At 32.9% G+C, this 19636-nt stretch overlaps 1 protein-coding gene across 1 annotated transcript; it reads right to left on the reverse strand.

Annotated features, from left to right (window-relative positions):
• Nucleotides 1-6364: 6364 nt before the first annotated feature.
• On the reverse strand, nucleotides 6365-19230 carry LOC146913513 (protein DETOXIFICATION 21-like). The gene is made up of 14 exons (XM_085716720.1): nucleotides 19212-19230; nucleotides 18989-19111; nucleotides 18743-18881; nucleotides 18356-18530; nucleotides 18220-18281; nucleotides 17787-17973; nucleotides 11263-11801; nucleotides 10350-10436; nucleotides 10155-10211; nucleotides 9433-9671; nucleotides 8781-8899; nucleotide 8680; nucleotides 6589-6674; nucleotides 6365-6457 (listed from the first exon to the last, which is right to left on the reverse strand). The coding sequence occupies exons 6-14, from the start codon at nucleotides 17853-17855 to the stop codon at nucleotides 6365-6367; spliced, it is 1290 nt and encodes a 429-aa protein (XP_085572846.1). The 5' UTR covers nucleotides 17856-17973; nucleotides 18220-18281; nucleotides 18356-18530; nucleotides 18743-18881; nucleotides 18989-19111; nucleotides 19212-19230.
• Between the last annotated feature and the right edge of the window lie 406 nt (nucleotides 19231-19636).

Raw genomic sequence — 19636 nt, forward strand, 5'->3', positions numbered from 1 at the left:
ATATTTTTGTACTAATATACAAAGATAAATAATATCATATAAGATGTCGTTAGATTCGTTTCGAAGATTATTTTCAAAATATCAAATTTTCATAATTTTTTCTAACATATTATTCAAGATATTTAAGCTCAAAATTATGCATTGACATGCGTAATAGATTCAACTGTGTCATGTATTATGGTACGGAGGGAGTATATAATAATACGTGGCAAAATTGTATGAACAATAAAAAATAATTTATTTTCCAAAGATTAACTTGAAACATGAAAATAATAAAATATTATATAATATTGTTATTAAAGCAACCAAACTAATTATTAAAAAAAAATAAAAATACAAAAGAAACACCTTAATTATCATTGACCAATATGTATGCATAATACCAATACATTATAAAAAGGTTTAATTCATTAAATAAAAAGAATTTACACATGCTATAATTAATACTCATCATTTAGATTATTAGTGAATATATTTTAAAAATTAGAAACATTAATAACACAATGATATTATAGTGTGAATATATTTAATACATGTGAAAAATAATTTTTTACAGTCAATGAAAAATAATGAATATTTTATTAAAAAATATTGAAATTAAATTACATTTTAAATTACATCTATAGCCGTAGTTGCAAACATCACATGTTTGCAAAATTCTTATAAATATTTACATTTTACGGCTTTAATTATTGTTGCAGATAGCAATTTAAAATTATGTTATTTTTTTTTTGACAAAAATTTAAAATTATGTTATTGTTTTGATTATTTAAGAAAACAAATGAAATGAATAGAAATTATTGGACCGTAAAGTTAATCTTAAATGGACATGACTTGCCATATTTGAGAAAAATTGCTTCTATGGCCAAATCTCACCTAATTTCTTTGGAGCTAGTCCAAACTTTACAGAAGACCTAAATCATGTGACATAATTTTTAGAAAAGTTTTGATGCTTACAATGTGGGGATATTACCGTTTATTTTTAAACAAACAAAAAGAAAAGAGGTTGATGATGAAAGCATAATATGCTTTATTTTGCCAAAATAGGTAATATGGAGGATATCCCTTACAATTGGAAAGGACTGCAAATATGCCTCATGTAGGAGGCTGACAAACTGAACATATGTTTAATTATGTGGTTACAAATTCTTCAAAAAAAATAATGTGGTTATAAAAATTAATTTTGAATAAATTAATTTTAGTTAAAAATTACATGAGTATAAAATAACTTGTTTTAGGACGTATTCATGTAAAAATAAAGTAAACAATACATTTGAATACAATGTCTTTAGTACCACTTCTGTCATAAAAGTGAATCTAAGGGTGCGTTTGTTTCAAGTTATATTCGTAGATTTTCGAGAATAAAAAGATAGAAATATAAATGCCTATGTTTGTTACAAGTTTACTAAATTTTATTCTCAGGTATAAAACGTTCCTGGGAATAGAAAATTTTTCCCAATGAAAAGGGTGATAATAAAGTTCCCATGACGATTCTTTAAAAAAAAAAGTTTCCATGATGATGGGAATAATTTCATATGTAATTACTAGAACAAACGTGCATTCATATTCATCACTAGAACAACTACAACAGGTTTGAAAATTAACTTAACAAAGTTTAGAACAACTTTTTTCCTTCAAATTTTATAGGAAGAGAACAAATAGACTATTACATGAGTGAAAATATAGAAAAAATGCACTTAATTAAGATCATTATGAAATCCGTGTCTTACATTATTAGATATATGATAATCTAGAAAAATGTTGTTTTTTTATATGATAATAATGAGGAAAATAATGAAAGTTTACCTTTGTTTTCTTGAATCTGTATGAATCTGTATTCTTGTCAATTGAATAAGTTGTCACACAAGTTTAGGCTTAAAGCTCATGCTTGTATGTGTGTGTGTCTATATATATATATATATATATATATATATAATTCATATTTTATCTCGTGCTTGTATATATTGATATGGCACAAAGCACACACGTATTTTATCTAGAAGCACTAACACAATTCATTGTGTCTTCTATTTTCTCTAGAAGCACTGTCACAATTTATACACACAATTCATTGTGTCTTCTATTTCATCTAGAAGCACTGTCAATATATAGACACATTTTTATTATATATATATATATATATATATATATATATATATATATATATATATATATATATATATATATATATATATATATAGAATCATGTATAGAAGAGAAAGGGTGGTGAATGTGGTGCTGTTTTGAATTGACTAGCCTCATAAAATGTTTGCTAATTAAATATTTATTACTACATTTGCGAGTACAAAAAAAAGGAGAGTAACAATTTTTTTTATAGAAGGAGACTAACAAATTACTAATATATAATTATACATATTAATTCTTTGATGAAAAAAGAGATTTTATTTTTCTTTTTAAAGAAAATATTAAATATAATTAATTTATAGAAGGTGGTTACTCAATAAAATTACAAAAATATTTCTAATAAACACATTTTTTTTTATTTTGATTCAAATAAAAACATCATTACTTTGCATGTTAACTTTTTTCCATTAAACTTTTTTTTTATTATTATACACGCCTTATTATTTATATCACTATATATAATGAGAATAGAGAATTTTGAGCTGACTTTTTTGTTATTCCAATTATACCTTTATACAAAATTTCAATAAAATATCGTTGATAATCTACACGCGTTAGCACAATAAAAGAGTTAAAAGACAGACACGTAATAGGTATAATGTTTCCAATGTATATTTTAACTTCCAACAAATTACCAATATTTTGTAAGATTTATTTTTTTAATGAACTAAGAGTGCAGTTAAGCATCGAGGAGCAACTTAAACATCCCAATTAGGTTTAAGTCCGCAAGAAATTGCTATCATATGTCAGCCACTCCTAAAATAGATACATTAAAAAGAGGAAAAAATATGTACCAAGATAGGGTCAAAAAGACCAAAACAAAATACAAAAAGCGAAAAAAAGAAGGAAACCAAAAACCCAAAGGGAAACGAAAGGTTGGCAGACCAATGCAGCCTCGAATAAAATCATTCCTAATATAAAGAGGCAAAAGAAAAGAGTTTGGAGCGTTTGATCAATTGTAACATGCTTACAAACCAAGTCCATAAATTCACAACAAAAGGACAAGTAAGAAACAAATGATGCGAAGATTCCACATTAAAGAACACAAACTGAGACCATAATGCATCCGTTTAATTGTAAGTTACCATATGTAGGCATTTTGCGATGCACGAGCATAGGGTGCAACCAAACTGAAAAGCTTGATTGGAGGATAAATTACCGCCGAAAGTGTGCAACAAAACTAGATCATATGGAAGGGGAGAAATCGACAGAATGATCTTCAAAATGCTCGAAACAATATTAGGATTCCTCATGACCATTAGGGGAATGTCCCAATGACCCTCCAATAGTACAGAAATGCTTACAAGTCAAGCTTGGATCGACATAGATAGGAATGTTCATAAGACTTAAGCAAAGGAGAGCCAATGCAATTGTCTAGCCAAAAATTGACATGCTCATCGATACCAACTAGTCAAATTGAACTTGCTGGAACAATACCAACATGGGATTTGATACCTGACCAAATAGATGATTTAAAATGAGGAGAGATAGGTTGGCAATGCTTGAAAAATTGATGTTTGAACATCTTATACCATTGAGACTCCTCAACATGAAGCTTCTAACTCAAATGAAAAATCAAAGCCTCGTTATTTGATCTAGTGGATCGCAAATCTAAATCAGTAATATATTCCATTTTGGCCTCTTCAAAAAAAAAAAAAATCTAAATCACCTGACTTCCAAGGCAAACAAAGAGCATTCCAAGATACCAAACAAAATTTCTTAGAATAAATATCACCACTCTATAAAAAAATTATGATCCATCTTTCTAATTGTTGTAATAACTTGACATGCCAAAGATATACATCATACATGAAAAGAATAACCAGCGTACCATGAATGATGAATTTAATCAATTGAACTCTTCCAGTAATTAACATATGCAAAGAAACCCTTCCAAGTTTCCAATTTGACCTTGATTTTGTCTGTGATAGATATCAACTCAGGATTACCTTCAAGGTCATTCTCCCATTTTTGCTATTTCATGGCTTTTGAACAAATCCTTTACATAACTCACAACAAATATATATAAACTTGCTACTTTTACTCTAAAATGACACTAAAAACCCTATATGATTTCTTATCATCAGCAAGCACCACCTAGAAATCAATCAACTCCAAACCTAGGTATTATCAACTCATCATTCCCAAACAAAGAAACTTAATCTCATTATTCTCCCATAACACCCCTATCGAAATTTCAACAAAATCTCCGATTTCAGTTTCGTCAAGTCCAACAATTGCACCATGCATCTAAGGGTGAACTCAAATTTGCTACATGCCTTGAAGACGAGAATATATAATTGGTGATTGAGCGAGATAATATATTTAGGCTGATGAAACCTGAAGTGATAAATGAATTTTAAATTTGGGCCGATGGGTATAAGGATTGGGGAAAACATGATGTGGGGAGATGAGTGTATGATGGAATGGGAGAAAAGTGGGTTTATGGGAGGGAGATGAGGTTTGAAGAAGTCGGGTTTACCAGAGGTAGAAAGATTTAAAGTGGAGTAAAATCATTTTTCTTCTTTTTTGGTTTTTAGAAGAGTAGTTTCAAGTTTGAGTGATGGATATGATTTTTTTTCTTTCCTGTGTTAAATAAAAAAAGGGATGAAGAATCCAAGTTAAAATAAGGTTATGAAGCAATGCAAACGAGCCATACCACTACCAACCACATGCTTGTTCAACACTTCTATCACTAGAATTCTAGAATCATCATGAGATTTCCAAGACTTAAATAATTTACCAGCAAGGGATATTGGTCATATTGATTTTATGATCAGCGAACAACATGATAAATTCCGCCAAACATCGATCCAATTTTCATTGCAGATAACCCTATCCACCCTTAGAGAAATATCTTTAGGACCGAATCTAGCGTTATAACAAGTGAAATGAACCCCCTAGGGTATTTAATTGCATTAAGAGGTTCGCGTTATACCAAAATAAAAAATATTAAAAGAGACTGCAGGGGGAGACCTCATACCTCACTTCTATTTTGCTATAAGAAAAACATTAATGTCTCCCAGAAACAACCAAGGGTTATGAAAAAAAAACCTTGAAGATTTGTGAGATCCTCCCAAAGTGTCTTCTAGTCAGATAAGATGTGCTAGCATAGATAACCTCTATAAAAACGGTGGTTTGATGGCAATTTAGCTCCAAAGCAGTACACTAGTCAGAGACAAAAATGAGTGTCGGGTTGATATCGTCGCCCCAAAGAGACCAAAGGTTAGGCATCAAAGAAGCTATATAATTCAAACAAAACTTAGAAACATGAATACTATTCCAGTACTAATTAGAAACTTGGAAAAAACTAATCATAGGCTCAACAACAACAACAATATTTGGTCGATGACCAATGCAAAAATTCTTAAGGGAAACCCTAGAATCCGAGTTGGCAACACCTCTAATGTTTTAAAATAAATTCTTCATTGAGAAAGTCGAGGAGAGTTCACCCTTAGACCATGTGTTATAGGCATAATTTCTATCAATTTAATTTATTTTCTTCCTCTAGTTCTTTGTTAATTAAGGCGTGAAAGGAATTTCATTGCTCTCCTTGTCACTAGCCTAATCTTGTTGAATCAAATCAATATCTTTTGTCATCTCAACACATGTGTAATGAGGATATATCAACTACCGTAATGTCATTTCAAGTTGGGTTTTTGAACATTGTCGAGTAATGTCTTCTCAAATTGGATCAACCACCGTCAATCATAAGATGCATGCCCCCCACACTCATAATCTCAAATAATGTCTTCATCCGCTAGTACTCTTACACGGTATATTTATAACACTTGTAAGAATTTAGGAACACATTACTCTGTGTACAAGCTAAATAAACTCTTGAGAATGCCAAATTAACGAAAACAATAAAAGAAATGCATTATTGGCTGACCAATCAGTAAACAATTTAGGTGGATTAATTTAACTTCTTATAAAAAAGTCTAATCAATAAACAACGAAGTCAAGAATTAGGAAAACATATTCATAAAGCATTAAGCCAAGGTAAATGTAAAAACATAAGTAGCACTCTTCTTTATGTGTCATGGGACGCAAGAAAATGGCATTTTGCCGCGAAACCAAACATATGCATGTACCAATTTTAAAGAACATACTCTAATTTATTTCAAAACTAAATAAATTTTAGGTTTAATCTGTTTGCTAATGATATCTTATTCAATACTCATAAATGAATAGATGATTGATTTTGAAATTTAGAAAACTATTCTTGGATAGCTAAGAGACTTGTTCCACTACCATTTGATTCTTGGTTATCAATAGCCCATCTATTAACTCTCTGCTGGGCTATCTCTACCTGCAAAAATCCAAATACATTTTTTATGCTTCCATTAAACAAGAAAAATCAAGAAAAAAAATCAAAGTAAAAAATGATGAAATAAATAATGCAACCATTGATATAATACAGTAATAGAATAGTGAATTTACCTGCTTGTCCCAATCAGTTTTAAGAGTGATGAGAATAAGAACTAGGGTTTGAACAAATGTTCCAAACAACATCCCAATCCAAATACCTGTAACGCCCACTTTGATAGTGTCTAGAATAATCAAAAGTGCGTTAAAACTGATATTGGATACATTAATTTTTACAATACAACGTTGTCATCAAGACAAAAGTTCAACAACTACAACAACCGAAGTCTTATGATACATTATTCCACATAGAGATTTGTCGTACAAGTTTACATATACAACCATTGCTACTACATCTATAATTATACATATGCATCAACTACTTCCACACCAAGATGAAGTCCTTGCAAGCATAATCAATCCAGAACCTTTTCTTTACCTTTACCACGTGAAACCTGAGAACCTGAACAAATAAGGAGAGGGATGAGACATAATGCCTCAGTGAGTTCTATCTAACCCTAGCTAGTGATAACCTCGGGGAACACCTATGGTTACCACGTGTCTAGAATACAACCTGACGGTTGATTATACGTGTGTGGTCATGTTTGCATAGACGGTAGTGCATGCTAGTCCCGTCTAGAAATTCATCAAAACTTGTTATAGGCTTAATATCTCTAAATGTGACGTCGCGGTTAAGGGAAAAGTCTAAGACCGCTATACCAAGATACACTCTAAGTATCGAAGTCTATACATATGTCACATTACTAAGTCGGACGATTAGGGGAAAACCTAAGATCGTCATCGACATAACTATCCTTAACTATTCTAATCATAAGCTTGAACATATCTAACGTCATTGCATAACCAGAAATAATTAAGTTAGAAGTTAGCGTTGAACAATAACAATATTTGAATTCATTTTACGGAAAGCCCCAGGGTGGAGTAAACCCGAGCGCAAACCCTATCTAACCGATGGAAACCTATCTAAGGTAAACCAACGGAACTCCCTAAGTGACGTGTGGGTCCCTTACGGTTAATCCCGTTTCACCTAATGGAAACCTCTTGAAACCAACCTAGTGTGATCACAAGAGAAACTAAACCCATATGTTTTTAAAACATTCTTAGTGAAAAGATATCTAATCGTATCACATTCTATCACACATCGCATCTATGATGTTATTCTATTCTCGACAAACTATGCCAAGTCTCTAGGTTTCTTCCCTTAATGAAAATATTACTTTCCCCTTCACATTCAAGTGAATCTCTCATAAGTCGTTCTTGATGATTATGTTATGATTGCCATGATTTTTAATTCGAGAATCGTTACGTGTTATATGCATTGCCTAGATGTCGTTTTGGGGTTATAAAGTTGTAAAACGTTGAAAGAAGAACTCCAAAATGCACCACGGACCCTAGAATGGACCAACAGGCCAAAAGCATGTTGGCCAAACCAGAGAGTTGCGCTAATAGCGCCCCTGGAGCATGGCTCATCCTGAAGAATTTCGCTATTAGTGTGGATTTCGCTAATAGCGCAGTTCTTCGAGTCTGTGGTACTAAATTTCCAATTTTTGACCCAAAACACATCTCAATGGTTCCTGCAATGCACCAAAACATCCAGTAACATACAAAAACAATAAATAACATGTTCCATGGCAATTTTAACGAATAATCATCATGAATTTTCTTTAGAGTATCATAAACACATCTAGCACAAATCATAGCTCACACACTAAGAAAGCTCAAACCAAAGGAAGTTTTTCTATCTAAGAACTCACCTTGCCCAAAAGAAATAAGATTCAAGTGTTTCTAAGCTCAACCAAAACCCTAGATAGAGAAGGATCAAAAGAGGAAGCTTGCTTCTACAATCCTTAGTTGTTTTCCATCAAGAACTTCTTATTCCTTTCCATGATGCTTGCCTCAAGGAATTAACACAAAGAGTGAATGGTTTTGAAGGAAGATTGGGGCCGAAAATTTAGAGGGAAGGAAGAGAGAAATGTTGTTGCAAAACCTAGAGAGAGAAAGCTCAAGAGAAAATGAATATTTTGGGACCTTTTGTCCTTAAATACCCCTAAAGCTGAAATTCCAAATTCGCCCCTGAACTCATACGCGCGCTTTCTATCGTTAACTGATATTGTTCACAACATAATGAGCGGGGTATTACAATACCCTACAAAAGATATAAAATTACAAACACACACCATTGATTATCACTTGTTTTAATCATGATATAGTAACAATTAAGAGGGGATAAAAGAGAGATTAATTACCTTGACATGGAAATTCAAAACAACACCAATCACTACTCCAACAGGAATACCAATTAGGTAATAACAACCTATGTTTACATATGCTACAATCCTTTGCCACCCAGCTCCAACAGAAACTCCTATTTATAACATTGTTATATTTTAAATTTCTCTCAACAAAATAATATAGCATGTGAACAGTTTAAAATAATTTAACAATCATGGTATAAAAAGTTATGAAACATTGAAATGTGACATTGAAAATAATATTTCACCACAATGTCACATTTCAATATTTCATAACTTTTTTGTAGATTATGCACAAATGATTTATATAGTGAGAACAGTGATCACTTAATTTGTGTAAATATTTTCAAATTTTCTATACATAGTTATTAAATTTAAACAATGATTTTATTAATATGTATAAAAGCCCAATCATGTAAAAAAAGACTATTTTAATTAAATGTCTAAGTAACCACTAGGGTTAATCGCAAGTGGTTGGTGCTTAATGTGCGTGATTGTGGTGAATCTCGGGATATCAAATTCAATTCCTAGTCAATGTAAACTCTTAAACAAATTGACATAGATATTCACATCTTAAAATAATTAGTGTTTAAAAAATATGTAATGTGACTAATTTATTTATCAACATTAAAGTAGAGAGTACTACCTGAGAGCACATGTTGGACACTATTCAATAACATTGAAAATGCAAGCAAAGATGATAAATCTCCAACAGCATCAGCCACATCAGGATTTGTAGTGAAAATGTAAGCAAGTCTTTCCTTCAAGAATAAGAAGACAGAGAAAAATATGCATCCGATGGCAAATGATGTGAGAACTGATATCTTAATTGAAAATTTTGCATCTCTTGAACTTCCTCTTCCAAGTTCATTTGCCACTCGAACACTACAAATCAATCAAAAAATAAATAAATATACAAGACACACAATCATTCATTTCTTATGTAAAGTTGACAAAGCAACAAGCATAAGATTTCTATTCAAGAGAATTATTTTTTATATATATAGTATACAATTAGAAACCTTCAACTAAGAGATATTCCTATATACATTAATTTTACTTGTAGACCTAACATGCTTCAGCTAAATCAATCACATTACAATACAACATACACGAGATTTAGTAACACTTCAAAATCGTAACTAAATCAAAAACAAATGTTACTATTTAGATCTTGTAACATTTGACAAATGTTAGGTAAAGCACGTGTTACTGAATGATTTCAGCAACACTTGAATCAAATCCCAGCATGCTGATCTTTCTCTTAAAAAAAAACATGTTGATCCTTTTTTATTTAATTAAATATACATCTTTGATATTTTAAGCTATTGAAAAGAAGACAGATTGCGAAGATAACAAAACACCTACCCAGCTGCAGCGAAAAACCCTAGGGCAATCATCAATTCCCAACCACTGATATTTAGGCTGCAAAAATATAACAATTTAATGCACCAATCAGAAGATTATTTTTCAAATAAATTAAGAAGCCAATGATTATATTTTTTTTATATGAAACAATGAAGAAAAATATGGTAAATATAAGAATGGGATAAAGAATTATACCAGATGGACAGAGAATTAAGGGCAACCTCAGCATCTTTCATGTTGGCAGTTAAAAGAATCAAAATTGTGCTGTACCATACCTCAAGACTGTTAAAAGAATCATAACTTTATATTAATCTTGAATCCTTCTCATTTACAAAATATAAAACTGATTGAAGTAATTAATATGAGGCCAACAATAAATAATAAATTACTCCTTCAAAAAAAATTATTATCAACAACATATAAAATTACATAAGATATAGTAAAACATTGCCTAAAACTAATTTTTGTTTTTTATTAATGAAACCCAAAAACATTTTCTCCTATGCAAAAAATTATTTTTATGTACACAACTGTAGAGACTAATCTCTTGACCTAGTAAGACCACAATGGACAATAAAACCCTCCTTCAGTTTTTTTTAATGTTCCATATGCATTCCAAACTTGGACATACATCACTTCACAAACAAATTTTGTAAGGTTGAGTTAGAACTAAACCAAAATTTTTAAGATCATATCAGGGTCTATCCTAAATCTGTTGTTAGGCTTCGTGCATCATCCACGCTTCAGACTCATTGCACCCAAGTGTGAGGGTGTGTGTTGGAAATACTAATTCATTGTAGTCTTCCCCTAGCCAACCAAATTGCGGTATTTGTGTTCCTTTCATTGTAGTCTCCAACACCTTTATTGTGTTGTGTGAAGTAGTGGATTTAGTTCCACGTTGCCTAGATATTATATGGCTCGTGTACTCTTTACAAAGATTGGACAACCATCATCACCTTACAAATCGGTTTTGTAAGGTTGTATTAGGCATAACCCAAAAGTTCTACGAGTATCTATGACTTGTTAGGTATAATACCTTATCATTTACAAATTATGGATATAATATCAGAAATTGATGACAGAAAAAAGTGCTTAATTTAATTCTTACCACAACATGACTCCAGATGAGACAGAGAGCTTTACAACAGGCCAAAGATCTTTGAAAGCCAAAATTGAGAAACCCTTCCAAGTATCAGGACATTTTTTCAGGATGAAAATGAGTTGACCTATATTTGGTAACCATAATCCTAATAGTAATGATGTCAATGCACCACTGAGTCCAAACTCATACTTAACAGTCAAAAGCCAAGACAACAAAAGGTGAATAGAAACAGAAAATGCAGCCAAATAAGCAATAACCACGTTCTTGCTTTGTGTTTGCAAGAATGTTTGGCAAGTGAATGACACACACATAGAAAAAGCAACACCTATTGACCAAAGTGAAATTGTTCCTGCCACTTGTGCAATTTTTTTGTCTTGTCCAAATGCCTCTAAAATTGGTGTTGTAAATATGTAAAGAGGGAGAAGTAAGATTGTTGTGGAAAACAATACTATCCAAGATCTTTGTAGATACACTCCAAGCATGTTGTATTGTTTTCCTCCATATGCTTGTCCACAAAGTGTTTCCAATGCACTTGCCATCCCAAGCTGCATTTTACAAGTTTTTCATCCATTTAAATTAGTAAATAATGTAGATTCTACATACCTAGAAATAAAATGTTACATCTCTTGCAAAAAAAAAGCCCTATAATTATGCCGTCACATGTTAATCTTTACAAATTACAAAATTACATGTTTTAGGGCTTACTTAATTTAGATTGATTTATTTAGTTTATCTACTGACATAAACACTTGTGAGATAAACCACTGAGATTGGTCCAGTGGTGTGAGACATAGGTTCAAATCTCATTGCCTCCATTGTACACAAAAAAATAAAATAAAAAAGATGTGAGATTGCTCGATAAAGCGTCCGAAAACAACTTATGATATATATAATATCTGTTGGAATTATAAAATAAATACCTTATTAATATGTACAGTTATTGATGTAGCTAGAAGATCAATAGTTAATTATCTGCCTAGTAAATCACATTCATGTACTTAGGAACTAGAAAGCTGATTAATATTCTTGTAACTCCCATATTGTATTTACTCTCTAGAGTGTATATAAACCAGATCAGCTGAGTGGAATTTCACTCAAGCATTCCATAACTATTAGTCCTTTAACATGGTATCTAGAGCAGGTTCTCTTTGAAGGGTCACTGCCTCTGGTCCTGCAGTACCACTAGTCCAAAAGTCACTCTCACACTCTCCTCCATTTGTGGTCCTCTGTTTCTGGTTTCCAGGATCTATTTATTTTTTTTTGGGTCCTTTGTTTCTAGTTCTTTCTTGCTTTTCTCACAATGGCCTCAGGCTCTCAAAAAAATAATGGACCTACTTTCTCTTTCTCTGGAACACCAACAATCACTTCAGAAAAATTGAATGGAAAAAATTATTTAGCTTGGTCTTCCTCTGTAGAACTTTGGTTTCTTGGCCAAGGCTATGAGGAACATCTGAAACAATCATCAGAAAGTATTTCAACAGAAAAACGTGATGAATGGAAAAAGCTTGATTATCAGCTTTGTTCTCTCCTATGGCAATCTGTTGAGCCGACCATCTTGACGAACTTTAGAGCCTTTAAAACTTGCCACTCTTTCTGGCAGAAGGCTCAAAGTGTCTTTGCTAATGACATCCAACAATTGTATGATGCTGCACAAAAATTGGCCACTCTAAAGCAAACAGACCATGACATGGTTTCCTATGTTTCCAAAGCTCAATCTGCGGTAGAGGAGTTAAAATTATCTTTGGAAGCCGACAAAATTGAAGAAATGAAGAAAAAACTTGATAATCTATATATGGTGTTGGTTCTAAGAGGAATGCACCCAGATTTTGATCATGTTCGTGATCAAGTCCTAACTGGACAAGAAGTTCCTTCTTTAGAAAATTTAACAACTCGTCTCCTTCGAGTCCCTTCGCCTAAAACAGAAGTAAATTCAGTTGATGTTGTTGAAGCTTCTGCCTTGGTTTCCAACCGAGGGGGACGAGGAGGCCGTGGAAGTCGTGGAGGACGAGGTGGAAGAGGAGGTCGACCTCAATGTTCTTATTGCAAAAGAATGGGCCACACACAAGACACTCTCTTGTGAATCCTGTCAATTAGGAAAACATGTTCGATCTTCTTTTGTTAGACAAGTTGAAAGTCGTGTCGACTCACCTTTTTCAGTTATTCATTCAGATGTATGGGGTCCTAGTCGTGTGTCTTCTATGGGTTATAGATATTTTGTTACCTTTATTGATGAATTTTCTAGATGTACTTGGGTTTTCTTAATGAAAGAACGATCTGAAATTTTGTCCATCTTCACTTCTTTTGTTAATGAAATTAAAACCCAATTTGATAAGACAATTCGTATTCTTAGAAGTGATAATGCAAAAGAATATTTCTCTTCTGCTATTACTTCTTTTTTGACATCACATGGAATTCTCCATCAATCTTCTTGTCCTCATACCCCTCAACAGAATGGAATAGCTGAAAGGAAAAATAGACATCTCGTTGAGACTGCCCGGACATTGTTACTTCATGCAAATGTACCCGTCCGTCATTGGGGTGAGGCAATTTTAACCGCTTGTTTTTTGATTAATCGGATGCCCTCTTCTTCTATCAATAACAAAGTTCCTCACTCCATCTTATTTCCTAAAGAACCTTTGTTTCATATTAATCCACGTGTTTTTGGAAGTACTTGTTTTGTTCATGATCTTTCTCCAGGTTTAGATAAGTTGTCCCCCCGAGCAATCAAGTGTGTTTTTCTTGGATACTCTAGGTTGCAGAAAGGTTATCGTTGTTATTCTCCAGTTCACAACCGTTATTATGTTTCAGCAGATGTAACCTTCTTCGAAGAAAAACCATATATTTTACCATCATCGGTTGAATCTAACACCACTCAAGAAGTTTTTCCAATTCCCTATTTTGGTCCATCATTTTCTCCTTTTCATGAATCAGTTTCAGCTACAGATTCAACCCCAGTTATTCCTCCACCTGCACCATCTCATAGACCACTCATTACATACCAACGACGACCACATGTTCCTAATACCGAATTGGAAGGCACTGAAAGACCAACTGAATCATGTCCTACTCCCGGCGTCAACCCTACTACAGACCTGATTGACGAAATCCCTGATTTATCGATCGCGGTTAGGAAAGGTAATCGGTCAACTCGAAATCCTCATCCTATTTATAATTTCTTAAGTTATCACCGTCTTTCTCCTTCTTATCATTCTTTTATAGCATCTTTATCCTCTATTTCTATTCCTAAAAATGTTTGTGAGGCACTTGATCATCCAGGATGGAGACGAACCATGATTGATGAAATGCAAGCTTTGGGGCATAATGGCACTTGGGATTTGGTCCCTCTTCCTCCAGGAAAGAAACCTGTTGGGTGTCGATGGGTCTATGCTGTTAAAGTTGGACCTAATGGACAGATTGATCGTCTCAAAGCCCGTTTGGTGGCCAAAGGTTATACCCAGATTTATGGCCTCGATTATGGTGATACTTTCTCTCATGTGGCAAAAATTAATTCTGTTCGTTTATTTCTTGCCATAGCTGCCATCCGTCATTGGCCATTGTATCAATTAGATATTAAAAATGCATTTCTACATGGAGATTTAGAAGAGGAGATTTATATGGAGCAACCACCTGGATTTGTTGCTCAGGGGGAGTCTAGGTTGGTTTGCAAATTGCGGCGCTCTCTCTATGGGCTCAAACAATCCCCACGAGCTTGGTTTGGGAAATTCAGCTCAGTGGTTCAGGCTTTTGGATTGAAACGTAGTGAAGCGGATCATTCAGTGTTTTATTGCCATACCTCTCCTAATAGATGTGTTTACTTGGTGGTTTATGTAGACGATATAGTCATAACTGGAAATGATGAAGAAAAAATTTCTCAACTGAAGGAACATTTATTCTGACATTTTCAGACCAAGGATCTAGGAAAGCTGAAATATTTTCTTGGTATTGAAGTTGCTCAGTCAATGAACGGGGTTATCATTTCACAAAGGAGTTATGCATTAGATATACTTAAAGAAACTGCTATGTTGGACTGTAGACCAGTTGACAGTCCTATGGATCCAAATCAAAAATTGTTACCCAACCAAGGGGAGCCTTATTCCGATCCTGAAAGGTACCGGAGATTGGTTGGAAAGCTCATCTACCTCACTATTACAAGGCCAGATATTTCTTTTGCGGTTGGAGTGGTAAGTCAGTTCATGCAATCCCCTCATAAAGATCATTGGGATGCAGTAATTCGAATTCTGAAATACATTAAAAAACAACCAGGACAAGGACTGCTTTATGAAGACAAGGGAAGCACTCAAATAGTTGGATTTTGCGATGCAGATTGGGCAGGTTCACCCATCGACAGGCGTTCTACTTCAGGGTATTGTGTGTCTATTGGAGGAAATCTTGTATCATGGAAGAGCAAGAAGCAAAATGTTGTTGCCAGGTCTAGTGCAGAGGCTGAATATAGAGCTATGGCTGTAGCTACATGTGAGCTCATTTGGATTAAACAACTTCTTCTTGAATTGAAATTTGGAGATACTCAACAAATGAAACTTTGTTGTGATAACCAAGCAGCCCTACATATAGCTTCCAATCCAGTCTTTCATGAAAGAACTAAACATATTGAGATTGATTGTCACTTCATCCGGGAGAAAGTCCTTTCTAAAGAAATCATCACCGAATCGGTTAGCTCTAACGATCAATTGGCAGACATCTTCACAAAATCCTTAAGGGGACCGCGAATTCAAAGTATTTGTTCCAAGCTTGGAGCATTTGATCTATATGCTCCATCTTGAGGGGGAGTGTTGGAATTATAAAATAAATACCTTATTAATATGTACAGTTATTGATGTAGCTAGAAGATCAATAGTTAATTATCTGCCTAGTAAATCACATTCATGTACTTAGGAACTAGAAAGCTGATTAATATTCTTGTAACTCCCATATTGTATTTACTCTCTAGAGTGTATATAAACCAGATCAGCTGAGTCGAATTTCACTCAAGCATTCCATAACTATTAGTCCTTTAACATCCATAATTCGTTTTCAACTTATTTTATTAGCTCTCCAACATAGCTTATGAAAATAAATTGTAATTAATGTAGAAACAATTTGATTTGTTTATCTTTTAATTCAGGAACAACTTATACATAAACACTTATATGATAAATACATCTGTTATTATTATTTTTTTAAGCGCTAAATTTGTTGAATGAGGAACAACTTATTTTTTTTATTATCATTTGATTGTAATATTGTATCTCTAATAATCTAATTTGCATTTATTGATCGACCCATGATCTTACGGGTTAAAGATTATTTATTGGTCTCTATTATAGTCGAGAAGACCCGTGCGTCGCACGGGTCTAAAGTCTAGTAAGAGAAAAAAGAGAGACATATGCTGCAATACCGCGTGACTGAATAGCACTACGGAATGTCTATTATATAGGAGTTAAGTAGCTTAGAGACTAGGCTATGATATATTTACAGAATAAATATTCTACATAATATTCTATCCTAATTAACTTAGAGAGTAAGTAAAATATATTTACAACTTAAATATAATATTTACTACCCCCTCCGGCCACATTCATAAGCAAAACACTACTTTTTAAGTTCATTGAATACATAATGTATTTGGTTTATCTAATTAACTTAGAGAGTAAGTAAAAAAAAAATATTTACAATGTAAATATAATATTTACTACTCCCTCCGAGCACTTTTATACGCAAAACACTACTTTTTAAGTTCATTGAATACATAATGTATTTGGTATATATTATAGACCAAATATATTAGGCATTCCATGAACCTAAAATGTAGGGTTTTTCTTATAAATGTGACCGGAGGGAGTATTTATTTAAACTAGATTGATGACCCGTGCGCCGCACGGGTCTTGTAAGTTGAAACCAATTTATAGTAGTATAATGTAGTCAATAGTTGGTAGATGTAAAAAATTTAAATGAAGATAATACATTGTACTACGCAATTAAAACACAAGTTAGTTTGTAGAACGTTTAAAAATAGTAATAGAAAATATGAATAGTCGTTGATAATTTAAAAAAGTTGGTAATTGAAGTTTGTATATCTTAGTGTGTAACCGAGACATTACATGACACATTACGAAATACTTCCTCGTAGACGACGTTAGATGTCACATCGGTGTCCTCACCATCTTCATCAGTAATCAAATTTTTTAGCCCTTCCCTAGGTGTAACTCTCGAAACAACAACATACAGTTGGCTGTGAGAAAAAACAGGCGTTGGGAGATAGCACAGGTTTTTTAAAGTTTCATATATAATTATCAAATTGGTTATATTATTTCTTGCCACCATGTTTAAATGTATTTTATATATATATATATATATATATATATATATATATATATATATATATATATATATACACACACACACACACATACACACACACACATTTAAATAAAGGATACAATAATACCTTCATGATTTTTAACCAATGGTTAAAGATAAATACAAACCAAATCCATGTCTATACCAATTTTCATAAATTTTAAGAAGGAAACCTTAGATTTCAGCCTGCATATGTTCCATTGTCTGTTAATGATGAACTTGCTTTCGCAGCCAGAATTCATTCCTCAAGTGATGCTGAGAAAGTCGATGAATAGAGGAAATTATTGCGTGCATCGGTCCGAAGAGAATTAGGTTTGATTGATAATGATATGCTTGTGATATCTCTAAGTAGCATAAATCCTGGAAAGGAACAGTTATTGTTTCTTGAATCAGGAAACTTAGTAGTAGAAAATGAATCATTTCAAGATGATAACAAAATGCAAAATTCATCAAAAGTTGAAGATATTTATACTTTGTCTAGAAGACATCATCTTAGAAAATTGTTGCCAATGATGAAAGATAGCAATATCTCAAGCAATACTATAAGCAGGTAACATGAATCTAACAATAATATACATGGTTGTAGGGATATCTGTAGAAATTTACCAAGACAGAATCTTCATTAACTTTGCCCTGAGTAGCATCATTACGATCAACACCAGCAACGCCTGGAAAATTAAAGAATCATGTTAGAATTAATATAGGGCAATATGCTTAAATTGCTTAAAAAAATACATTATACCTCAATGTTGTTTAGTTTTCTATTTTTGAATAATTTCGACATCAGTGGTAGCCTTTTTCACAGCATAATTGCGCCACTTATTGTGCACATTGCCTCTTCTAACTTCCACTTTGAATAGCACTTGCTTGTCTAGCATACAGTTGAAATCAGCTGGGTAGTCACCTTGAGGGTTTGTCTAATATATAGTCACCATCGCAAGGAATTTAATGGCAAATTCATATAGCAATTGAGTAACAATACGATCAAATAGCACAAAAGTTGTCGATCCAGTGTCTTCCATGACAATAACATGTACTTTGAATCTAATAAAATTATCATACACTTAGAATTACTACGTTATTAAGCAGGATGTATGTGTATCATATATATGGCCAAATATTAGTATACCTAGGAACAACGCTCTTGCATTCCACACATTTCTTACAACACAGCTGCCCATCAACAATAGTAACCAATGATGCACGTTGAGTACATGATCGAAAATACCATTCAACACCTGTTTCAATCTCACAAATGGTCGCCAACACTGATCCGCAACATGCCTATATAAGTTAAAACAACATTAAAAAAAGGTACTTAAGGCATTGTGCAATTATTCAAAAAAATAATTAAAAGCCAAGTTGTAAGAAATACCTCGGTTGACTCGATCAGATTTTCAATTGTCATCAGCTTTGTTTTAACCAAATCCTCAGTCAATGCTTCTGTTCAGACTTCTGACTAATAGTCTGAGTCAATTCAATTTATCCATTGTTCATCCTATTTTATACAGTAGTTTAGCACGAAGATTAAATTATATGCACTTGATAATCTATAATCCAGGTAAGAATACTAAATTGTATACCATAGTTCATCTTACCCACTCTTATATGCATCAACCTCAGGTACATCTCCATTTAAAATGACCTTAGAACCAAAATGGCACCTAAATACTTCCTTAACTTGCCAAACTGAAGGATCAAAATCACTGGCGAAGACATGTCATGTATTGCAAAATATGACTCTATTTTTTCAGCATAATCACTCCATAGAGAGCAGTTTATTCGATTGTTTCTGTATGTAATCCAATGTTAGATTATAAAACTAAACATGCATACACCAACAAAGTCCATGGAAAATGAAAGAGAGAAAATTAAAGGATAGTGCAAGAATACAACTGAAATATAAAAGAGACAGAATGCTGAGATTTACTCTAAATCCTCAAGAGCAATGTCAATGACTCTCTTCTTTTTTCCATTCTTCTTTTTAAAATGATAATAGATAAAGAAGCATCAAAGAATTACA

This window comes from Medicago sativa, chromosome 6 (assembly GCF_051527215.1).
Source record: "Medicago sativa cultivar Bolivia chromosome 6, Bolivia_mono, whole genome shotgun sequence".
NCBI classification, from domain to species: domain Eukaryota; kingdom Viridiplantae; phylum Streptophyta; class Magnoliopsida; order Fabales; family Fabaceae; genus Medicago; species Medicago sativa.